The sequence below is a fragment of the Poecilia formosa genome, unplaced genomic scaffold (genome assembly GCF_000485575.1).
Source record: "Poecilia formosa unplaced genomic scaffold, Poecilia_formosa-5.1.2 Scaffold325, whole genome shotgun sequence".
Classification (NCBI taxonomy): domain Eukaryota; kingdom Metazoa; phylum Chordata; class Actinopteri; order Cyprinodontiformes; family Poeciliidae; genus Poecilia; species Poecilia formosa.
In genome coordinates this window covers 107,921-126,975 of record NW_006800264.1, presented here as the reverse complement: position 1 = coordinate 126,975, position 19,055 = coordinate 107,921, and the positions used below count along the sequence as shown (strand labels likewise).

At 42.3% G+C, this 19,055-nt stretch overlaps 1 protein-coding gene across 3 annotated transcripts in view; it reads right to left on the bottom strand.

Moving 5' to 3' along the window:
- Positions 1-19,055, bottom strand: part of phf2 (PHD finger protein 2) — a 37,658-nt gene that overhangs the window by 1,926 nt on the left and 16,677 nt on the right. For 2 of the 3 annotated variants that reach the window (XM_007573323.2, XM_007573324.2), the window contains exons 4-21: positions 18,462-18,622; positions 16,760-16,901; positions 16,477-16,663; positions 16,224-16,386; positions 15,341-15,428; positions 14,499-14,605; positions 12,963-13,054; positions 12,789-12,878; positions 11,712-12,038; positions 11,405-11,521; positions 9,502-9,617; positions 9,131-9,309; positions 6,593-6,660; positions 5,693-5,859; positions 2,893-3,188; positions 847-942; positions 671-780; positions 284-599 (exon numbers count right to left, since the gene is read on the bottom strand). In XM_007573323.2, coding sequence (XP_007573385.1) covers positions 284-599; positions 671-780; positions 847-942; positions 2,893-3,188; positions 5,693-5,859; positions 6,593-6,660; positions 9,131-9,309; positions 9,502-9,617; positions 11,405-11,521; positions 11,712-12,038; positions 12,789-12,878; positions 12,963-13,054; positions 14,499-14,605; positions 15,341-15,428; positions 16,224-16,386; positions 16,477-16,663; positions 16,760-16,901; positions 18,462-18,622 — 2,822 coding nt within the window. Of the gene's footprint in view, positions 1-283; positions 600-670; positions 781-846; positions 943-2,892; positions 3,189-5,692; positions 5,863-6,592; positions 6,661-9,130; positions 9,310-9,501; positions 9,618-11,404; positions 11,522-11,711; positions 12,039-12,788; positions 12,879-12,962; positions 13,055-14,498; positions 14,606-15,340; positions 15,429-16,223; positions 16,387-16,476; positions 16,664-16,759; positions 16,902-18,461; positions 18,623-19,055 lie in introns of all 3 variants that reach the window. The other variant, XM_016661359.1, reaches the window with a different exon arrangement.

Here is a 19,055-nt window from a genome sequence, read left to right as displayed (position 1 = left end):
TACTATTTAACACTTTGGATGGTGCAGCTTGTCAATTAATATTCTATTCTTTACTATTCTACTCTATTCTATTTTCCTATTTAATTCTATTCTATTCACTAGACAACCAGTTCACTTTGGTTGTTCCGATCCGATGAGTTAATAGCTAAAGAGAGAGAAGCTAGTAGAAACGGTTGAACGGTCAAACACATGTCGGCAAAATCTCAAGTACATATATTTTCATAAAGTTACAGAAATAATTTTGATAATCTGACGCAGGACAGAAAAAAGTTTTGGTGCGGACCTTTGGCGTCTGCGGGGCCCAGTCGGTCCGCCCTGGCGGCGCTGCTGCTGTTGGTACTTGTGGAGTTGGTGCTGTTGTTGGGGGAGGACACGGACGGCCGCCTCTGGCTGAGGAAGATCCCCGGCGCCATGGGCTGCGGCCCGCCCGGGGACTTGGCGGTGCCGGTGGTGAACTCGTGGTCGGTCAGGCTGCCGTCCTGCGAGTCGGCGTTGTGGTCCGGGGAGCTGCTGTCCTGAGAGTGTTTCGGCGGCTCCTCCACCGCTGCGCTCTTCTTCTTGCCGCTTTTCTTTTTCTTCTTGGTTCTCTGCTGCTCCTCCTGCAGGACACATGACACACGGTTACCGGGGCGACGAGCATCCGCCTGCTCCGGCGCTCCGGGGTGCCTACCTGGTGAGACAGCTTGGCTGCGGCGGCGGCCAGCCCCGTTTCGATCGAAGCCACGCGGGCTCCTTCTCTCGCCGGTCGCTCGTGCCGAGGAACCGAGGGTCCGACCCGCGCTGCAACCACAGAGCTTTTAGGACTCGGGAGCATGAGTGAGAAGAGTGAAGCGGCGCGGTGCTTACCTGTCGGGCTGTATGGAGTGTCGTCGCTGCTTTTCCGCTTTTTGGATCTCGATTTGAAAACGGGATTGTCCTCTTCAGACTCCAACGATGGGTAAACTGAAACCCAAACAGGCAGCGCGTGACTGGCAGGACAAGCGTGATTCTCCGCTGACGGGACGCCAGCTAAGGTCCGGTCAGTAGTTTTTTTAACTAAAAAGTTGACTTTATTTTAAGTTTTCTACACCTCTTTTCTTTTTTTTCTACAAATTAGTGCACATAGAACCAACATTACAGACCAGCAATGTAACGTTGGTTTGTAACATTATGTTGTAACAGGCCAATGTGATGTTACGTTTATCAAGATAACGAATATCAGCGAAAAAGAAAAAGAAAAAGAAGAACAACGAAAAACAAGACGGTTCCTCGTTCAGTTGTGTTTTCTAACATGGAAGATATTTTCAGCGGTGGCCTGCAGGACAGCTGTTGGCCAGCTGTTGGCCGCTTTCCGCTCTCAGCCTGCTCACGGCATGATCATCCCAATCTAGACTTAAATATCTGATAACTGGGTGATCAAGATAAAGAATGGCCTGTTTACAGAGGCAGAGTAGACTGCAGCTCCGGCCCGGCCCCAGGATTACACGGCAGGAATGTTCGTGCTACGAACAACTAATTAGACTCTAATTAGGAGTTCAAAAAGCAAGTAAAACAACAGTTCGCAACGAGTGTTAATGGCTTCTTAACAAGAGCGCTCGGTTCAAACAGCTGCGCTTGGACGGGCTTCACAAAGAAAGCTGGGCGACGCGATGGAGAGCATTTGGAAACAACACACAGAAGAATAAACATTAGCTCCCATCATCCGCTCCAAATGAAACGTTCTCCGGCTACAAGAGGTAAGAAGTAAAAGAGTCGGGGGCCCATTCATCAGGAGTCGGTTTGTTTTTAGCACCACCTGTTACCATCAGCAAAAAAAAGAAAAAAAAATTCAACCAGGGAATGTAATTATTTGATCATTTTGCTGTGAAATATCAATTTGACGTCAGAGCTGCTGTCATTCGCTCCACAAACAACACACTGTAAAAACACTAAATCTTACCAAGTAAGTTTTCTCCAGTTGCTAGTGCAAATATCTTAGTAAACTTGAGTTCGTTTGAAGTCTCTAAGGCTGCGTTCACACTGCAGCCTGAAGTGACCCAAGTCTGATTTTTTGTGAAATCGGATATTTATTTTTTTTTGGCCGTGGCCGTTCATACTTTCAAACATATGCGACCTGTATGTGATCTCCAGTGTGAACAGGGCAAACAACCTGAAAGTGTCCCGCATGCGCAGTAAACGGGCGCAATAACGTCGGCGTTCTCATTGTTTGCAGAAGTAAACATGGATTCTAACGGTGGAGCATCTTACGATTTTGAAGCTGTTGTCCAACTTGAGCAGCTTATTAACAACTTAACCCTCATTACAGTCCATCATGGTTGTTGGTTTTCTTCCCGTTTGCTCATATCAGGAAGCAGAATAGTGACATTTGTCGAGTATCGGTGACATTCAGGTTGGATGAACGCGACCTGGACGTTAGGTCACTTTTGAATCAGACACCCAAGTGACCTGGGTCGCATTCGAAAAAAAAAAAAAAAGTCCGACTTTTGTTGTTCAGACTGTCATGAACAGATCAGATACAGGTGGCATTAAGGCAAAGAAATTGCAATTGGGTCACTTCAGGCTGCAGTGTGAACGCAGCCAAATTCCTTAAAATTGATGAAAACAATTCTAGTTCCATTGACAGATTATTTGACTAAGAAGGTCATTCTTTCATGTTATAAGTTAGTTTTGTCTTATTTCAAGTGTATTAAAATATTTGCATTAGAAACTACACCAAAAATTTGATTTTGTGTTTTTGCTGTGTTTCCTCTCCCTCTACTTCAAACCGTCATCTCTGGTTTTTCTTCACTCCTGAGAGCAGCGCAGTGCACAGTAGCCAGAGCGGAGTTGATTTTTCAAAATAAAGCCAACTTTAACATTTCACCAAATTTGAATCTACTTCAGTGAAAAGATGGACATTTTTCTTCTGCCTACCATAGTCTGAATCCTTGAAACACGCATCCATGTGATCCTGCTCGTCGTCGTCGTAGTCCAGGCTCTCGATGCTGCTGCTTTTTCGGGGTTTCTTCGGGAGCCTCTTGGTGGGCCGCTTGCTGTTGCTGCTCCCGCCGGCTCCCGCGCCACTCTTCTTGTACGCCTGCGAGCCGTGCGAGTTGCTCTTCGACTGGCTGTTGCTCCACGGCTGCTCCAGGGTCTCCGAGGAGGACAGGTTGGCCATGGACAGCATGCCCTGAATGGCCTCCTGTGTGCTGGGAGACGCAGGCGGCTGGCTGCAGGGGAATGAGCACCAAACAGAACAACCCGTTACATGTCAACTGGCATCAAGAAAAATGCCATCTGAAACCAGATATGCACTGTACAAAAAGACAGGCAACCTTCTTTCTTACCGTACATCATAAAATTTGATTAAACTGTTCCCATTTTAGATCTATTACCATGTTTATTTCTGTTTGTCAAATATGAGAATAATAAGAGAGAGAGAGATGTTTGGTAGATTAAACTATGATTTGGGTCCAGTTTCCTTTAACAGGCTTGTCACTGTAATTTGCTGGAATTTTGTCTCATTTCTCCTGATAAGAGTCAGAACTAGCTACTTTCACTCAGTTACATTTATTTAAGTAATTTTATTATGAAGTATTTCTGCCCTTGAGTAAAATTTCTTTATTCTCTACTCGATGAATGAAGAACAAACCTGTTTTAACCAAACATTCACCAGACACAGACACACAGCTGCAGTTTTTGTTAAAGTTTCATAAGTTTTATATTGATAGAAACTGATTTAGAAAAAATATAATTCTGCCTGATTTTGTTATTGTTTGTTACTTGTATGAATTATTGTCCTTTTGGTCCTTAAAATACCATAATTTCCACAAACTTTTATGTTTTGGTCTGTCTGATGAGGTCATTTTTAAGTATTAAATAATTGATCATTTGATCAGTTACTCTGTACTTGAGTAGACTTTTTTTTTACTTTTTCTTGAGTAGTTTGTTGGATGGCTACTTTTTACTTTTGCTTGAGTAAAAATATGTTGAAGTAGTGTTACTCTTACTTGAGTACAATTTTTTGGACCTCTGTCCACCTGCGGTCCTGACAAGGAACCAGAGGAGCACTTTAGGTGTGTAGGCTTCCTCACTCACACACTCATTTGTGTGGCTATCTTTGTGGGGACTTTCCATTGACTTCCATTCATTTCTACCCTTACCCTAACCTGGCCGAAGTGCTGTACACTAAGACAGAAACATGTAAAAAATAAAATAAATAAAATAAAAAAACCTACAAGCATACAAAACGTACACGGTACGTGTGTTTTACGGTGTCTTGCAAGATGGCAGTCTGTTTCTCCTGTTTTGGCAAATTGATTTTTTTCTAATTCTAATGGAACCAAAACAAAAAACCTTTAGTCATAACGGTTACACGTCTTTTTATGCACTGCGTGTAAATATGCGGTTTGAACATGAAGTTGGAATCTGAACATAAACAAAACGCCTTAAGAGGAAAGCCAGTCAGCGACCCACATGACAAATCCACTATCAAACATCCCAATAATACCCGGTAATCGCTTCAGCCCCTGTTCAAAGCACTGAAACTTTCCGAAAAATGAACATATTTCAACAATGTTTTGTTTCTCTCTTTCATTCCTCATTTGTAGCTTTCAGTGTGGTGGAAATAGACCATCAAGAGGTGAAGGGAAACAGCAAACAGAGTGAGGCAGAAGGAAGCGCCTGGAGCCATGGAGGCCTTGATAGATTAGTGTGGGACGGGATGCAAACACTGATTTAACACAAACTGCTGACGGAGTATTTGTAAACCGCCTGTTGCCTTTCAGCTCCGAGAAAAAATGAGAAAACTCAACTCTTTTATTCGATCACAGAGCGGCTCGTTTGTTTGTCAGAGACTCGGCCCATTAAAGAGGCCAGAAATTCATTTGCTGAGAAGAAAGCGGGTCTCAGGGGGTCCATTAAGAGATTAATGCTGTGCATGCGATACTGCCCAGGAGAAGGGAGGGACATAGGGGGGCTTCATGTGAACCTGAGTGAAGCTGCCCCCCCACCCATTACCCCACCTTCTTAAAGCGAAACTGGTGTCAAATATTAGTGCTTCAAAAGGCACAAACGTCTTAAAGATATTAATAAATGTTTCCAGAGAAACATTTTTCTTTGCTGCACAAACGTAGGACAAATGTTTGACATAAATCTTGTTTGATTTAAAGCAAATTTTGGGGGGAGGGGTTGTTGTTGACCTTTTGACCTTTAAACTTTCTTTAATACCTTCAAAGCCAAAGTGGCACAAATGAAAATGTTTGCTGCGTAAACGTAGTCGAGTTGATTGGCACCAATGTTGTCTAATTTGAAGAAGGTGGGGGAGGGGGCTGGTTGACCTTTCATGACCTCTGGAAACATTTATTAATGTCTTTAAAATGACAGCGGCACAAACTAAAATTTTTGCAGCACAAAGATTTGACACCAAATTTGTTTGAAGCTGTGGGAGCGGGTGCGGGGGGGCAATTTCACTTAGGTTAACGAAATTGGTGTCAAACATTTGTGCTGCCTTGTGCAGCAAAACTTTTGGTTTGTGCCTCTACAATTTTAAAGATTAATGATAAATGTTTTCAGAGGTCATGAAATGTCACCATGTTTAAGATGATAGCGGCACAAACAGAAATCTTTGCTGCACAAACCAGCACAAACGTTTGACACCAATTTTGTTAGATGTGAAGAAGGCGAGGGGGCTAGCTTCCCTCCCTCGGGTTTCATGTGGTGGTATCTGCCCTACCTGTTGGTGTTGTAGTCGATCCCGCCCACTTGTTTGCTGGCCTGCAGCAGGTCCAGGATCCCTGCGGCACTTCCGCTCTTCTTCTTCACCTTGGAGTTGCGACTCTTGACCTCAGGCTTGGCCTCCGTGTCTATGTGCAGGGTCTCTTCGTCTGAGGAGTCCACGCTCTGCTGGCGCAGGAAGTGACACAAAGAAGAAACATGTTTACGAGAGAGTTTAACGGGAAGCGGCCCGAGGCAAAAGCATGCATTCTGTCTGCCTTTCACAGTAATTGAAGTCTTCTAGGTACCAGAAGAATTGAAGCCAGGGTTTCCGTTTCAGTGAGGTAACTTCGGCTTTTAAAGGACAATCAGCACCTAAACGTCAAGGATCCGTGTCCCAACTCAAACGTTCCGAATCAGTCCTAGGATGTCCTTCAACAGATTACTGCTGAGTCCCACTAAAGCTGTAAAGTGGTTTTGCACCCACCAAAGCTTCAGTACTTCTTCTGACATTTGGTCGAAAGCGTCATTCATTGTGCTGGATGTTCCAGACTCTAAGTCATTCTGGAGTATCAGTTGCATCAGATGATTGCCGATTTGAGCCTTTTAAGGCCTAAAACTGAAATATTCAGACCCCATATAAACCCTGAAAAACCCAGGATAAACTTACATGTTCATCCTTTATCTGTTATTCTATCCAGATACAGAGTGAGATATGGGAACATCGGGACTAATTCTTCCATTCAGACAAAACCTACTTCCCCTCAGCGATCCCCACCAAACAGATATTTCACCTTTGAATTGCTCTGGAAGCATTTCTCACACTTTTAATAATATGTCTGCAATCAAGTCACAGCTTCTTACATATCAGATGACAGAGATGAGCAGCAGTAGTGTTTTGTAGGTCAGGCATACGTACCTTAGTCACTAAGGGTTGGGACTTTGCCTTTTTGGCCGGCTGAAGGGGTTCTCTGATGTCCGATAAGACTGGGCAAGAAAGAAGAGTTCATTCAGAAACATCAGAGTAGAACAGGTTCTGATAAATGGCAACACATGTTATTAAACCGTCATAATCAATGCATAACAGACAGGAATGCACTGAAGTCAATGAAGAAAATTTCCACACAGTTTTGTATGAAGTGTCTGAGCACCTTTACTGCACTTTACCTCAATTCCCAGATATTCAAAATAATTTACGTAATCTGTCTTGAAAGACCTTTTTACAGTTTAGTGACTCGTGAAATATTATAGCAAACCCTCCTTTTCTTTTTATGTTTTGTACTCTTGCTTAATAAATTGTAATTATGAGGTGCTGATTCAGTTAGTCCAGGTGATTCGTTATTGTCATCCAACCATGTTTCTGTCAGCATCATAACACCGATATTCTGCTCAGTGATGAAATCATTAACAAATAGTCCTTTTGCCGATAGTGGTCTTATGTTGAGCAGAGGCAGTTTAAGTGGCTTGGTGGCAGATAGTTCATGAATTTGAGGTTGGCTTTAGACAGGAGATGAATCCGAGGTTTGATTTTTCATCACTGCATTTTCTGCTTTCCTGTTTCTTGTCAGTTTTCTGTTGGTGATCCAGACAGGTACTGTCCCGTATCGTACTGCTGGAGGAAGGCAGGTGTAGAGCTAAAGTCTGGACCCTGGTCTCAGACCTCTGTTATGCAGAGTGGTGGGTGCTCTGAGGAATCAGAGTCAGGTGGTTTTGATGAAGTTTTGAGCAATAAGGAGAAAAGTAGCAAGCAGAACTGGGTCGTTCATTTTATCCATGGGGGGGCGTTCAGGAGAGAAGTACCTAGAGAAAACTGACGATCCATTTCCTCACTAAAGATAAGAAACGTCAGTTCAGTTGACAAAATTTCTGACGAGCCGTCCTGGCATTGATGAGACGAGGCCTCCGATAGAGTCTTGGCTCTCATTGGGTGCTGAAGGAGTGGGACCATTTGAGGCCTCAGCAGCTTTGTTTCCATACATATCAGTTTGTTTGGGGACAGTGTGTGTCTGCTGAATCTGTGCTTGTCCTTCTACAATCTGTGCTGGGACAGGCATCTTGTTGTTTGCATTGTCCTGTGGTTGAGAGCTTACTGATAATCAAGTCCAGAGTGCATCCTCTGGACTTGATTACGGTCCTGCTGTTGAATCTTTCCAGCATCGTTGGAAAGTCCTTTCCCTGGTTAAGATCGTTCCTGCTAGAAGAGTATTCTTTAAAAAGCCATTTTTAATGGTGAGCAGTCTGCTGTCATTCTCTGCTCCACATCAAGAACTGGTCCACTGACAAAAACTTTTGTTTTCAGCTTTTCAATTATGCTTATATGATGTTGGAAGTCATTTTTCAGAATTTGTCATTTCTGTTTGGCCAGATGATTAGCTCCAGTGTGTATGATTAGACTAGAATGACATTTCTTCTTTTCCATTTCATAACATTCCCCGAAAATGTATGAATGTATGAACCATAAAACATTCTAAGAACTGGTCATATGAGAAGACAGGAGTTTAACTGAGGATAATGGATGACGGGCTAAAGCTGGTTCAAGACGCTCGCTCACTTTCCTCTTTAACTAGAGTTGGATAGTACATCAATCAATCAATCAAATTTTATTTGTGTAGCACATTTCAGCAGCAAAGCATTTCAAAGTGCTTTGCATAATTAAAATGAAAACAGCATGTGACATTGATTAAACAGTAAGAAAGAGAAAGACATTTTTGAAAAAAAAGAAAAAAAACAGTACATAGTTACATTTATTTGATTACATTCACTTTAGTAAATTTTTGGAAAAAAATAAAAGTACTGTTAAGAGTATTTTTACTACGCTGTACTTTTTACTTTTACTTGATGAAGTATTTCTACTCTTAGTTGAGTAAAATTTCTGGATTCTCAACCCACTACATGAAGAACAAACATGTTTTAACCAACAATTCACCAGACATAGACACACACCTGATGTTTTTTTTTTATCGAAAGAAACTGATTTAGAAAAATGTTTTGTTGCCTTTTAAAAAACAATTTTTTTTACTGATATGAATCATCATTTTTCTTTCTTAAAATGCCAAAATTTCCACTTAACTTTATATTTTGGTCCATCTGATTATGTCATTTTTAAAAAAATACTAAATGATTGATAATTTGATCAGTTACTCTTACTAAATACTTTTTACTTACCAAATACTTTGTTTTAGTCTTACATGAGTAATTTCTTGGACGGCTACTTTTTACTTTTACTTGAGTGAAAACTTGTTGAAGTAGTTCTACTCTTACTTGAGTACAATCTTTGGGCGCTCCTCCCACCTCTGGCTTTGACTGAGGAATGTCAAGCTGCAGTCAAAGGAACTTTAACTTGCATAAAATTAAGTTAAGGTACTTAAAACTGATGCTGTGAAATGCATTTGTACCCACCATGGTTATTGGCTTAAACAAAAGTGAAACACTACACGCTTAATCTGAAAACACTCACAGGAAAGATCTCTCTTAACGGTGTTCTTTTTCCGCCTGATGGGGAACTCATCTATCTTCAGCTCGCCCTCATCCGAGACGTACTCATACTCGTCTCTCACTGGCTTGGTTTTGTCCTCTTTTAGGTTTTGTAACGATCCGAAAATACTTGAGTTGGTCTGAGGTTTCAGCGTCTTGGAGCTGGAACAGAAACCGCAGGAGAATAAGCTGAGCGAGGCAATGACAGTGAGAAACCCTCCAGTTAGCTTTAATGGATATCGTGCTGATTGCCACATGGCTCCATAATCACCATAATAGACCACATCAGAAGGCCTGACTCTTCAAGCCTAACATAAAGTATTTACTTGGGAGTGGAGGCCATGCCATACGTACCTGGCTAGTTTCCTGTGAGACATAGTAAAGCTGAATCTGTCTTTATTGCCTGACAGCGGTATTCTGTCAAACTTGCACTCCTCCTCCATTTTCAGCAAGGAATCCGGCTTACTGTTCTGTAATGGTCCAATCAAAGTAATACTTAGGGAAGCAGAAGTAATGCAAGTGTACGGTATCAAGTGACAAGGCATTCACAGAACATAACGGCACCAAGTCATTGCAGGTACAGCAGTCCACGAAGCTGGGAGGTTTTCTTTAGACATTTAAAACAACATTTAAATAAAAAAATAGTGATTTTTTAAAAAAGTAAGGTCGATTTATCGACGCTGACTTCCTTAATTTTGGAAGATCGCTGATCGGCCATTGCTTAAACGTGAAGCCGATCTTATCTACCTCAGCAAAGGTCTAAAGATCATCCACTGTCCTCTTCTACTCTCCTGTGAGAGGTTTGACTGTTAGCCCCGCCCACCAGGTCATGTCTGCATGTTTGCAGTTAACAATAGTCGCTTAGTTATATTTAGCAACAATTCAGACTAAAAAAATTGGTATCGGCCAAAATAGGAATCGGCAGGTCAGGATTTTTAAAAATTGGTAATCAGCGATTGGCCAGAAAACGGGGAATCGGTGCACCACTACTACTGGGGTATCAGAACCACTTTTCCATTCAATTTAATTCAGTTCACAAATTCAGTTTGACAAAGTTCATTTTCCAAAAAAAAAAATGTAATGTTGTAACGCATTCAATTTGACAAAACAAATATCCTTTACTGCTCCACAGTGGGGAAATTTCTGAAAGTCAAGAGATGAGCAGAATGTCATGTAGGTGAAAAAAAACAAACTCGAACCAGAACATGGGAGATTATTCCCGTCGTTATCATCCCAATATGAAAAGTCCATCTTTTCTGATATTTTGCTCTCCCTATTCAGGCTGAGATGGTTATTAGGATCAACTGTCTAATTATCAGTGAAAACAAGCTAACCGCTAATGGTCAGAGTGCTAATGTTCCCAGATGACACATTCAGAACCTTCTGACCTGCTTCGTGCCAATCCAGATGTTGCACGGGAAATCCAAAATGGCAGCCATAAAAAGCTGAGCGGACTCTGTAATCAAGCATCCGCCGCCGAGTGTTTAAAACATTAAACATTCCTGCTTCTTTAATTAAAGGCGTGTGACAGCATTGTGTATGCTGAGATTGTAATTCAGGATGCCTTTCTTTCTAATCAGCCCTAACATTCTGGAGACGATTAATAGCTAGCACAAGACGTACACAGGGGCTGCGTCTTTGTTTCTTTAACTTTTTTTTTTAATGCGAGTTAAAAGGAAAAGGGTTCTGCAGTAACCTTGGTGAAGACCTAGCGATGATCTCCTCTCCATCTGTAAATGCTTGGCCTGATGCGAAGCAGCGGAGCGGCTAGCGGAGAGGCTGCGAACATTCCTCAGCAGTCTGGCATTACATTTTCCGTGAAACTGAAGCTCTCTAATGTCTTCTGTTTGACAAAATTACACTTTTGTTCCCCCCAAAAAGCTTCCTCCAATTATTCAGCGATGATCACACAACACTTTTTTTTTTTCCATGTGGACATGTGTAAGCACTTAAATGGAAGGTGTTTGGATGTGGACATGGCTTAATTCCATTAAGTAAACTCCGAGAGGGCGGATGATGGACTGCAGAGCCGAAATGTAAGACTTGGCCATATCATCGTTGTTAATTCCTGCTTTGAAGTTTGCAAATTGCTTTTAGATGATTCAGGGTTTTTTTTTTTTTTTTTTTTTTGTCAGTTCAGCCTATCGGCTTGCGACTTTTTGGAAAGAACATGGGCAAACGTTTGGTTCAGCTTAGAGCGAACGGAGATGCTTTTTTACGTTGGCATGCAAAAAGCAGAAATGATAATAAAACGTACCTTGTACTTCCATTTGGCTTCCGTCTTGTTTTTGTTTTGCTCTCTGATTTCGAACTTGTCCATGTTGTTCTGCTTTGACGTTTCCTTCTCGGACACACTCAGGACATTTTTAACAAACTGGGAGTTTAAAACAGAGACACAAAGTTTAACAGAAGAACCTGGAATCTGACAAAGGCAGAGAGCTGGGGTCTCAAACTCATTTTTATATTGGGCCATATCGAAAATCTGAATGTTCTTAAAAGGATGGGGATTATGGAAACAAAATATCTAAATGCAATCACATTTTTTTTACTCTAAATGTGCTCACCCTTGGCTTCTTTTGCTGGTCCATTTGACTCAAGATCTCCTTGGCGTGAGACTCGAGGGCGGCAAAGCTGGAAGGCTTCGGAGGCGGCGACAACTCCTTTATCTTTTTCACTTTCTTCTTCTCCCCGTCTTTCACCTTCGGGGGTTTGGGGGCCTTCGGCGCCTTTGGAGGCTTCTGGGATTTGGGGGCTTTTTTCTTGGGTTTTTCTCTGCTGGGAGACGGGATAGTTGCCGGGGAAACGGGCTCGTCAGGCTCGGAGTGGGTAAATGCTGGTTCCTCCACGGGTGCCTTGATGCTCGGCTCGCTCTTAATGGCTTTTGTTGCGTTCTGGTAGAGAGAGCAGAGATACAAAGAGAACGTTGCTGAAGTCAGCAACAACATCTCAGACGTGTTCATCTTACAATCATTTCGGCTGATGAATATGTCTTTCATAACAACACAAACTGGGATTAAACATTATTTTTATAGTATTTGTTGACTCATAAAGATATTTACTCTTGTCTCAATGAATCAATTAATCTCATGATAAATTAAAATGAACTCAATAATTTTCATTTCTTCTTCAAGTCTTTAGTCTGGTGCTTTGGTCTCGACCAGCTCTTATTTTGAAGGACAGTTTTGTTCCCAGTGACTTCACAATTCATTTTATTTGTTGATTTTTTTTCTTTATTTTGGACATTTAAAATGTCTTCCAGTTGCAGTTTTGAAATGTTCATTAGAATGTAAAGTTTATTGCTCTCTGAGAACGTGGTCCTGCGTTATATTACCTGAAAATGGTCTCAAAACAACAATATTATTCTTTATCGCGATAACCTCTGGTACAATTTATCGTCCGGAAAAATTCGATATTGTGACCGGCCTTGCGATGTTGCTAAGCAGCAGCAGCCTTTTTCACCACAGGACTTCACAGAAGTAACGTTATAATGTTTGATTTTGATGTGTTATAGGAGTTTGAGATGAATGTTTCAGTTTCCACTCTAAAGCCTCGTATTGCATGCGAAATGAGGCAGAGCGCAGCTAAAGTAAAGACTTCAAATCTTCCCTGATGTCACTCTCTCTCTATAAAGTCAAAGTTACCTCTGACAGCCTGATCTCTTTGGCGAGGTCCTTGATGAGCTGGGAAGGTTTCATGTTCTCTGGTAGCTCATCTTCGTGTTCCAGGAGAGCCTGTTACGAGCAGAAACAAGCAGAGTTGCGGTGACGTGGGAACGCCGGGAACGCCGCAGGAAGCTGATGTTTCACTCTCCATACCTGCTTTTTAGTCCACGCTCTGAAGGCTCCGTTGATGATTTTGGCACCGTGTATCAGGTACGGAGCTGGCTGCTTATTGGCTTTGTGTAAACCTATAGATTAAGAACATCATGGTGGGTATGAGGGACTGATGGAGAGTCAACGACAAAACACCAAGTTTGTCCAGGAGGACTGAATGCTGCACATAGAAACTTATTTTATTTGACCAGTTTGAGTGATAAACCCAAACATAGCAGATTGTTTATTGTTGATAGGATCAAACAGGATGCACTTTACTTGGAATCTGTCTGTGTGATTAGACTGAATTAACTTTTCTGTAATGTTGTACAGAGCCTTGAGAAAGAGGCTGTTACTGTAAAGTAACAGAACTTGAACCTCAGAAGATCTATGCAGCACCATCACATTGACCGTAAAGCTGTGTTCAAACTGCACTTTAATGTTCGATTCCGATGTTTTGCGATATAGGATTTCTTTTTGGTGCTTCCAGTATATGGAACTTGTATCTGATGTCCAGTGTGAACTGCAAAACGACCTGAAAGTGTCGCACACACGCAGTAGAGGGCGCAATAACGTCACACGTAGAGAGCACGCTCAACGGTTTGTCAACCACCACAAAGATGGAGTTACAGATTGGGGCGCATCAATTTATCGACACTCGTTTCCTTAATTTTGGAAGATCGGTGATCAGCCAGTACTTACATAGTACTGGCTGAATGTTCTTCAGCCAGTACTATGAATAAGTACTGGCTGAAGAAGAAGCCGATCTTATCCTCCGATCGCATCTACCTCAGCAAAGATCTAAAAGTCATTCGTTGTCCTCTTCTGCTCTTCCGTGAGAGAAGTTTGACCTTCAGCCCTGCCATCCAGGTCATGTTTGCACATTTGCAGCTAACTTTTTTGCTATATTTAGCAACATTTAAGACAAAAGAAAAAATTATTTTGGCCAAAATCGGAATCGGCAGGTCAGGCTTTTTAAAGACTGGTGATTGGCCAAAGAACTGCAATCAGTGCATCCCTAATTCGAACTTCTCCAAAGGTTTCTCTGTGGCGAAAAAGCTAACCCCATGAGGCTAAAATGAATGACGGTGTGCTAACAGCACAGCTTTGTGGGGTAAAAGTGTCGTGCAGGACCCAGAGAAGCAGCGGAGCTTTGATAAACAGGAAGTCATTACCCTGACAAGGCTGCAAGCATAAACAGTTGGTCCAGGCCAGCTGAGGGGAGTTGGAACACTGGCTTGCAATGAAGCAAGTCATTCTAACAGGGGCCAGGCCTTTTGAAGCTAATCATCTGCTCTCTCTCCCATCCACCGATTTAATGACTGAAACAATATTAGAGCATCCAGCTCGTCATCTGCACGGCAGACACAACGCTGTGCTGTGAAAGAAAAACAAAAAGAGCCTTTTCCTGACTGTTTGCGTTTTTCTCTGCTTCACGCATTCTTCTGGAAACTTCAAGAGGAAAGAAACATTTCTGTGAACATGGCCACAAGCTGATGTAAAAAAAAAACCTACTTCCTGCAGTGATCAAGAGCTCACCTTTGAACCGCTCCAATAAGTGGCGCCCCACATACCAGCACGCCGTCTCAAAGTTGGGGAACGGGGTGAGAGTCTTGACCTTCAACCTCTTCTCAATTTCATACGCTCTGAGGAGAGTAAAGCATGTTTTAACTAAACACCACGCAGGTTACATGCATTAAGCAACAACAACTGCGAGAGGCCAAAGGGAAACTACCAAATGGGTAGTAATGCAAAGTTAAAGCTATGTCATATTTTTTTTACTCGTGGAAATGATTGTGATGTGGGCTAGTTTCTGGTGCAAACAACTCAGGCAAAACTAACTTATAAGTAACTTTTCAGCAGGATATAGGACCTTGTTTTAAGCACATAATTCCTTAATATTGATGAAAAAGTGATGAAAAAAAAGTTCCACTGGGAGATCATTTCACTTACAACAAGAAATTTTTCCCATGTTAGATGGAGAAAGAAAATAATAATGAAACATTTTCTTGGAGGTTCTATGAGGGGGTTATGATTTCTTTAGGGGGAGCAACAGCACCCTCTAGTGTCTCCGTGGCATCACCACAGGACAGCTGTCAGCTAATCTAAACAAATGCAGCAGTAGGAGGGAGATATGAAGAGTTCTTGTGTTTTAATCTGACATCAGAATTTTGGGACTATCTACGGGCCGTGTCTTTAGTTCCTCATGAACATGAAGCTGTAATGTCACATTGTTCACACTTTTACTGTCTAGAGTCAAAAAGCAATTCCACCTCCTTGACTCTAGAGTCGTCTCAGTCCAAACAAGCAAATGTTGGCCTTGTTCATAAGCTTTATGTTATGTCTGTGTTGAGTGTGTGGCGCAAGACAGGACGCCAAACCTCATCTGCATCTCCACACTCAGGTTGTGGACGAAGTGTCCGGAGAAAGCCAGGCAGTCGACTGGAGTCAGCACTGCGTTGATCCATCCTGAAGAAACAACACAATCAATTAAACATTTCTAAAGGCTGAACCCGGGACCGGTGATGAGAACAAAAGAATACGCCAGCTTGGATTTAATTTACTGTCAAATAGTCAAAGAATGAATCTTCTAGGGATGCATGATATTGGATTTTTGATCGATATCCGATACGTCAATATATTAAAACTCATTTGGCCAATAACTGATACGAATGCTGATATTTTTTCCTATACCTAGTTACTGAAACTATATGGCTTTCTCTACTGTGGAATTAAAATACTGAATTATCTTTGTCAATTTAGCCTGCTGCAAATGCAAAAGCTAAAAAGGAGGCTGATGAAGATGATGCAACACTTTGAACTTACATTATGTTTAATGTCAAATTTATTCATGATGTCAGCTCTCTCTAAGACAATGATGACAACAATCAAACAGTGCAAATTTGAAAATCTTCACAAAACTAAACTCAACATGTTCACAAGCAACAAGTAAAAAATCATGCATTAATACTTATGATGCATGATGTTCTGCTGTGCTGCAGACATCATGTCACTGGTTTGTCATATAAGAACAATGCCTTTTTATACCAGTTAATTATTTTGACAGAATGGCTGATGTCCGATATTATATTTTACAGCTAATATCAGACGATACCGATAATCTCGTGCACCCCTGGAATCTTCTTGAGCATATTTCATGATTCTGAAACGAGTTTTTAGACGGGGTTTCAGCACATGTGCTCCTAAAATTACTCCACACCAGTTCTTCTCATTTCCTGAGCGCGGAGCGAGACGGACTCTGACCTGACGGGACAAACAGCGTCTGGCCTTGCTTCAGGGTGCATTTGTAACACTTGTCCACCTGGTCGGCGAAGAACATCTCTCCGTGATTGGACGACGACCTCCAGCGCTCGTACAGAGACAGGTTGGCCGAGGTGGGCTTGATGAGGAAGAAGATCTTCTCTCCCTGCGGACATGAGCACGTTTTCAGCATCATGGGCTGTGGTTGCATTGAGGAAGGGTTGAGTGACCGCTCCGCGGCCCGACCGCCACCCACCTTCAGGACGTGGTACCACACCGAGGCGCCGCCACATTCGATGTGGAAGTCGGTGTAGCTGTCTTTCACGCAGATGAGGCAGTATTTGGTGACCTTCGGCTTCCCCAGCAGGGCGTCGTCGGGCCAGTAGTTTTCTACCCAGGACAGCCGCCGTACAATCTGAGGGCTCTCCACTACAGAGCTCATTCTGGGTGGAGACGGGGAGGGGGAAAAAAATGGCTTTCAGTTTGGAAGAAAACGTTTCCTGTTTTCAAACGTCACCGTCGAGACAGCGAGCCATTACCTGGTGTCTGAGAACTCGAGGTTGATGACGTTCAAAACCTTCTTCCTGTTTGTGCTGTAGTAATAGTCAACAAACTCTTTGAGCTTCATCTGGCTGTCGGTCTGTTTGGTGACATCCACCACGTCCACGGGGACGTCTGGACCTGAGACAGCAGGACAAGACGCGATAAGACACAGAACCTACAGATGAAGTCAGTGGAGCCGAGCGCATCTCTGTCTCAAACAGAGAGAGCACCCAAACAAATGCAGGTGCTCCCCCTGTTGGAGATCACATGGCACTGCGTGCAGGTCAGATTCCCAGCTCCGTGTTCGGAACTTTTGCTTTCCTTCATTGGTTTTATCCCTACTCCTGCTGCTCTGTAAACAATTCAACTTTATATAGTTTCCAACAGGAAGCAAAAAAAAAAAAAATAACGTTTCCTTTGACAGTTCAGCAGAATGAACACATTCAGATAACTATTGTGGTGCAGTTGGTAGGGCTGTTGCCTTGCAGCAAGAAGGTTCTGGGTTTGATTCCCAGCCCTGGTCTTTCTGCATGGAGTTTGCATGTTCTCCCTGTGCATGTGTGGGTTTTCTCTGTGTACTCTGGTTTCCCCCCACATTCCAAAAAGATGACCTGTCAGGTAGGTCAACTGGTTTCTCTAAATTGTCCCTAGGTGTGAGTGCATGGTTGTGTGTCTCTGTGTTGCCCTGTGACAGACTGGTGACCTGTCCAGGGTGACCCCGCCTCTTGCCCAGAACATTAGCTGGGGAGGCACCAGCAACCCTCCTGACCCCACTAAGGGACAAGGGTGTAAAGAAAATGGATGGATGGATAGATAACTACTGTTGTTATAGATACATTTGAATCAGCAGAATAAAATCCTGCTTTAGATTTATATCATTAATCTGTTATAATTACTCATGCACTCCTATGGCATAATCCTATCATTAAATATTGTTAGTTATTTAAAACAGTTCAGTAATAAAAGTGTAACTCTTACATGAACTCCAGAGGCACATAACACTTTGTCCTGTTAAATTAATTTTATGTCATGTGAAACATGTTGCTATTAAGACAGCAGAATTTCACTAAGTTGTTTCAAATTATGTCAACAGGTGGTGGTAGCCATGTTTGGAACCAAACATGAGGAAGTAATAAAAAAATAGAAAAATAGAAATCCATACATTTACAGCCAGATAATCACATGCCCTGCACTAAAAGGAAATAACCAACTTTTTATATCTATTTTTAGGTTGTATAATAAAGAAGGATGGAAAAATCTTCTTTTATGGGATGTTGATATTTGTGGAAAATTATATAATAAAGTACATGATTTCCAACCTTATGAAATTAAAAAATGGATCTAAAATAGTATTATTGGTACTTTTAGTATCATTCTGAACATTCAATGTAATTATTTAATATATAAAAAAAGCAACTAGAAATCAAAAATGTGCATTTGTTATTAAATCCAGATTTAAAAACAGTGGCTGATTCTTTATCATTTTTAGCCGATGTTATTATAATGGAAGGTCTAAAGAGCCACATTGGCCCCAGAGCCACAGCGTGAAGACCCCTGGTTTAAAGTAAGTACATTTTAAAATTGAACAGATAATGTGTTGTACCATCTTAATGGTAAAATATAACGCTCCAATCAGGTGCTTCAAAAGGCCTGACGCCAACCGGGAGCTTTAGTTAGGCTGTTGGAATTTCTTCCTACCAACGTATTTCTCCACATCACTGATGTAGAAGGTTGGGGGAGGCATGGACATGCCCAGACCGTCCTTCTTCTGAACCAGGATGGGTTCGTTGAAGCCGTTCTCCTCCAGGTAGTCCAGGGTCAGTTGACTGCTGCTCAGTTTCACCACGATGTCGTCAGCGCTGGAAGAGAGAGGAGCTTGGTTTTACTGTGACCGGCTGGACCCAGATCGGCCCCATAACTGACAGCAGGCCCTGAAGGGTGGACCACAGCACCCCCATGTGGAGGCAGCTGGAAGTGGTGAGACACAGGCTAAAAATTCACAATCCATCCATATCCATTCATTCATCCTTGTGTGGTTTCTCCATGCAGATATCTCTAGAGTGTGGAGCTCATTTGTAAGTAGTGTCCACTACTCCAGTTGTTCTGTCTGCAGAAGTTCCTCAGAGAACAACCAGCATCATGGAGACCCATGAACCCAGACCAAGAACTGCAGGATCGTTCCCACCAGTCTTGTTCAGTCCTCTTCAATCGAACTCTAGTGTGTTTGTCTGGAAGGTCCAGTTCATTTGGGGAGGTGTGAATGTGCAATCAAACTCGGAATATATATATATA